This window comes from Camponotus floridanus, unplaced genomic scaffold (assembly GCF_003227725.1).
Source record: "Camponotus floridanus strain SB8 unplaced genomic scaffold, Cflo_v7.5 scaffold117, whole genome shotgun sequence".
Taxonomy (NCBI): Eukaryota; Metazoa; Arthropoda; class Insecta; order Hymenoptera; family Formicidae; genus Camponotus; species Camponotus floridanus.
In genome coordinates, this window is record NW_020229234.1 from 101072 (window position 1) to 103976 (window position 2905).

At 55.2% G+C, this 2905-nt stretch overlaps 1 protein-coding gene across 1 annotated transcript; it reads left to right on the forward strand.

Moving 5' to 3' along the window:
* Positions 1-1595: 1595 nt before the first annotated feature.
* Positions 1596-2626, forward strand: LOC112639905. Its single transcript, XM_025415234.1, has 2 exons — positions 1596-1922; positions 2011-2626. The coding sequence occupies exons 1-2, from the start codon at positions 1708-1710 to the stop codon at positions 2624-2626; spliced, it is 831 nt and encodes a 276-aa protein (XP_025271019.1). The 5' UTR covers positions 1596-1707.
* The last annotated feature ends 279 nt before the right edge of the window (positions 2627-2905 follow it).

The window sequence follows — 2905 nt, forward strand, 5'->3', positions numbered from 1 at the left end:
GACGCCTACAGCCCGTTGACGAGAAAGTGGCCGAGGGCGCATCTCACGTGGAACTTCAAACTAGCGAACAGAGATACTCTGCGCACGACTCAGAGCGCGTTCGCTCTGTGGTCCGAGCAATCCGCTCTGACGTTCTCGCGCGACTCCCTGCGCCCCGATATACTGATATCCTATCAATCCGGCGCTCACGCGCACGAGAACAGCGACAACGGGGGCTCGTGCCCGTCGCCGTTCGCGGGACCGGGATCGGTCGTCGCTCACGCGTTCTTTCCGACGGGAGAGCCCGATCAGGTGACCGAGGTGCACGTCGACGAGACGGAGCCGTGGCACATCACGCTGACCAAGCCCTCGTCGGACAGGCTGTATCTCCTTCAGACGCTGACGCACGAGATCGGTCACACTCTGGGTCTGACTCACAGTACGAGGGATGACTCGGTCATGTACGCGTACACGCCTTCGGAGGAAAGGCGATATCCGCTCAGGCTGAGCGTAGAGGACGTCGTAAACGTGCGAAATCTCTACGGATCGAGAGAGACGACGACTCCTAGGATCGTCGACGTCACTCGACCGACGACCGCGACGACGACGACGACGACGACGACGACGAGAACGACGACGACGGCGGCCTCGAGGACGACGACGGCGGCCGCGGCTCAGCCGACGACCGCGAGAACGGTCGAGCCGCCGCTCGTTCCCTCCGATACCACGGATCTATGCGCCTTGAAGCGCGTAGACGGAGCGCTAATCATGAATCGTCGCCTGTACGTCGCGCGTAAACGCAACGTGTGGCCCGTCGATATGAGGGAGAGACGCTACGGAGCGCCCTTCTCGTTCGCCGACTACTTTAAATTCCTCCCCCGCAATCTCACTCGCGTATCGGCCGTGTATCAGAGACCGTCGGGCGATATCGCGATATTCGTCGGCGACTACGTCTACCTCGCCGATTCGAATTTTCATCTTAAAGCGGGATGGCCTAGATCCGTCGAATACGTCGGATTTCCCCGCGACGCTAGGATAAACGCCGCGATAAACACGCACGCCGGGCGCAGTTACGTCATATACAACGACGATAAGATAGCCGAGATGAACGACTGCGCGATGACCGTCGCGAGGCACGGCGCTCTGCGGGACACGTTTTCCGGGATACCACCCGCGATAACGGCCGCCTTCCGTCACGTCGACGGTAATCTCTATTTTCTGAAGAAACGCGACTATTACGCGTACAGCGAGTTCCTCGACGCGATAATCTCGGCCGGTCCTTTCGATCTTAGCATACTGGGAATAGAATGCCCAGCCGATGGCATTCTGCATCGATTGAGCGAACTCGTCTCCAAGCTGTATCGCCTGGAATACGCGTCCTTCGAAAGACCGCGCAACGGCGGCGACGACGACGACGATGACTAAGATCAGGAAATCCTGAAACCTAACGTTAAGATTACATTTAATATGCTGTTCTAAACCGCTGTTCTAAACCGCTTCCGCTGCATTAATCAACGCGCGCGTCGAGAATAAAGATTTCGCGACGACGATCGAGATCGCATCGTATATATAAGACGCGTCTCGATCGTTGCGCGCGACATTTCCAACGATACTCGCGATTAACGCGCGTTCGATTCTCAACGGACGTCTACGACGAATCTCTCTACGACGCCGTCGCCACCGCAGTGTCTTCCTACGAACATCGAAGCTCTGTTCGCGAGACCGATCATGTTCGCCGGACTAGGACAGGAGTATCGCAGAGTGTTCGGGGACTCGTCCGCGACGCCCGCGACTCCGTCGGCGCCGCCGATGACGGGCCCCTTCGTCGTCCCGTCTAATCGTCGAGACGATTACGCGGCTTCCGCCAAGGACGAGGATACCACCCGCGATCGTTCGGACACTCCGCCCGTGATCAAGAAAGCGCGACTGTACACCGAGGACGAGTGAGTACGCGCGAGTCACCTCGCCCGAGCGCTCTCGATCTCCGCCTCGATCGGCTATTTCTCCATAATAACGTCGTCTTTTTTACAGATGGAATAGAAACTGGCTGTTCAAACGCGAGATCAATTTCGCGAGACATCCGATTCGAATACTAGGAAGACGATATCCTCTGACCAAGACGGCGTACAAATATATCGACATCGCCGTAGCCGTGAAGCGCGAATCTCGAGTCGACATCGTTCTAGGAGACTGCCACGGAAAGGAGATATCTCTGACGCCCGACATGTGGAAGGATCTGCTCGCTCTGCGCAACGATATACTGCCATATTTCGATAACGAATTGGACGAGGCTGTCGCGCGCCCTCCGACGTCCATAATCGTCGGAACCGTGACGCTTCGATTCGGCAAGATAAACAATCTGAAGACTCTGCGCTTCGAGACGCCGAAGAATCGCATCGCTCTGTCGCAATCCACCGTGAAGGCGCTGTTCGTTCTCGAGCTGTGCGTCAATCGCATCATCGCGTCGTTGACCGGCGTACTCGAGACCGTGGACGCCAAGTTATCGCGTTTTCTAGATATCGCGACGGAGACCGACCACCCCGGCGATATTCCCGAAGCGATTCGCCGGCACGAGCACTTCAACGCGAACGATCTGATCGACTGCGAGTTGCACGCTCTGCTGTTCGGACTCTATCACAATTTGTAAGACGAAACGATCGCGAGTACCGACGTTATTCTCGACGTACCCATGTATCTACGCGTGTTACTTCGCGACGTAATAAATAAACGAATAACTAAATAAATAAATTGTACGCATAATTTATTATCTCTCTCTTCTAGATTTACGTTGCCCTCGTCTCTCCTCGCTTCGCGAAGAATTCCCTCCTCCTCCTCCTGCTCGAAATAAATCTAATATACATCGTACATTATACATCGTATAAAATAATATTTTGTATAAAATCGTACGTTATATAAATCTTACGTC

Bases quoted from the DNA above. Each gene is read 5' to 3' on its own strand.
- LOC112639905 (XM_025415234.1), top strand. From the start codon at position 1,708: ATGTTCGCCGGACTAGGACAGGAGTATCGCAGAGTGTTCGGGGACTCG. The intron at 1,923-2,010 runs GTGAGTACGCGC...TCTTTTTTACAG, and splicing joins CGACTGTACACCGAGGACGA to ATGGAATAGAAACTGGCTGT.